We start from the raw sequence: 1,585 nt of genomic DNA, 5'->3' as shown, positions 1-1,585 counted from the left end.
TTTTTTTTAGTACCCTCAGAAAAAGTTCGTTGTGAATCAATGCTACATCAATAAACTGAACTGATCACTGTATGCAGATTGAGTCAGAAACATCCAATGGTGAGAAGAACCTGAATGACGCCATGGTCCGCCTGGACACTTTAGAACAAGAGATCAACACCCTGAAGACCAAACATGCCAGCAACAGCATGGCAACAGCTCGAGCCGAAGAAACGGCCACCATGGCACGAGACAAGGCGAACGAAGCCAAACAGGTTTGTGACTCATGATTAGCATCATTAAACGCAGACGCACGGGATAAAGATGTTCTTTCTGTCTCTGTGTTCAGATTTTAGACGGACAGCTGAGAGATAAATACAACGAGGTGCAGCAGCGAGTTGACAGCAAAGCCAAGGCTGTGGTGGATGCCAAGAAAAGGGCTGAGAGTCTAAGAGAAGAGGCAAAGGAGCTGCTGAAAGACGCCCAAAACAAGCTAAAGAGACTAGCAGGTAGAGTGAAAACACAGGTGTTGTGCTTGTATTCATGTGTGCAGAGGAACAAAATAGATAAATGTTACAAAACTTGTTACTTTTAGCTTAAAGCTACCATTCTGCTACTTTAGCTAGCCTTTTCCCACTTTTAAGCTTATAAAAACCCCTAGAGATGACTATAACTTTGTGAGAAACAGTTCAGCAAAAAGAAAGTTCAAAATTAATGAAACATGTAACTAAAAGATCAGTCATTAGCCTCATTCTGTCAGTTTTAAAACGCCTAACCCTTTAAAAAGTAGTCAGAAAATTCACATTTTTAGAACGGACATGTTTATTGGGCCTTTAAACAAAACCCAAAAAAAAWTTTTTTGTCACATCACTTTGTTTATGATATATTTTTTGAATCAAATCTGATACACTGGGCTGTTTTGGTAACATTTTCCTCACAACAAAGTTAAATTAAGAAACAAAAAAAAAACAGTTTTGCCCATAACTTTTAACAAGTTTAGAACACTCTAGAAAGTTTACTTCTTTATGTTTTTTTTTTACAATGAACTTTTTACAGCCATTTATTTCACTTGGTGGTAGGCACAAATATTTCTGTCCTTGTTCAGGCACAGATGTAGCTTACACTTTATAAAAAATTGTCATCTATTATCATAGTAATGACATTTTCTTACTTTCATTCTTCTCTCTTCTTCCTCAATTTTCTTCGACATCTAACAYGTAAATAATTAGTCATTACAGCGTAGAGATTATAATTTCAAAGGAAACCACTTTGAAAATAGACAAAACGTGTTTTCAAATGGCATTTCAGTAATTAATCAATCATCCAAAATAGTGTGTGTTGTATTGTGGCAAGAATACTGTTGATTAAATTACTAAAATATCACATACTGGAGCAACTTATATACCTGCAGTATCAAGTTTGATACACACATTTTTAACACGGTTTAACTCTACTGTTAAAAATATTTTTAAGTAATTATACATTGTTTCAACACAGAAAGTATTTATTTAAAAAAAATTACAAACAATATTGATGTTATTCTTACTATAACTTCTCCAAAATTAGCAAAAGTTTTCCTGAAAAAACGTGTGGATGACCTCAATTT

General features: G+C 34.6%; 1 protein-coding gene across 1 annotated transcript in view; it reads left to right on the top strand.

The window, feature by feature from the left end:
* Window positions 1–488, top strand: part of LOC106523001 (laminin subunit beta-2) — a gene marked incomplete at its 3' end in the record, with an annotated part of 1,614 nt that extends 1,126 nt beyond the window's left edge. The window contains 2 exon segments of the mRNA XM_014016280.1: window positions 78–254; window positions 329–488. Coding sequence (XP_013871734.1) covers window positions 78–254; window positions 329–488 — 337 coding nt within the window.
* Between the last annotated feature and the right edge of the window lie 1,097 nt (window positions 489–1,585).

This window comes from Austrofundulus limnaeus, unplaced genomic scaffold, assembly GCF_001266775.1.
Source record: "Austrofundulus limnaeus strain Quisiro unplaced genomic scaffold, Austrofundulus_limnaeus-1.0 Scaffold142, whole genome shotgun sequence".
Lineage (NCBI taxonomy): Eukaryota > Metazoa > Chordata > Actinopteri > Cyprinodontiformes > Rivulidae > Austrofundulus > Austrofundulus limnaeus.
This window is presented reverse-complemented; position numbering and strand designations above follow the sequence as displayed.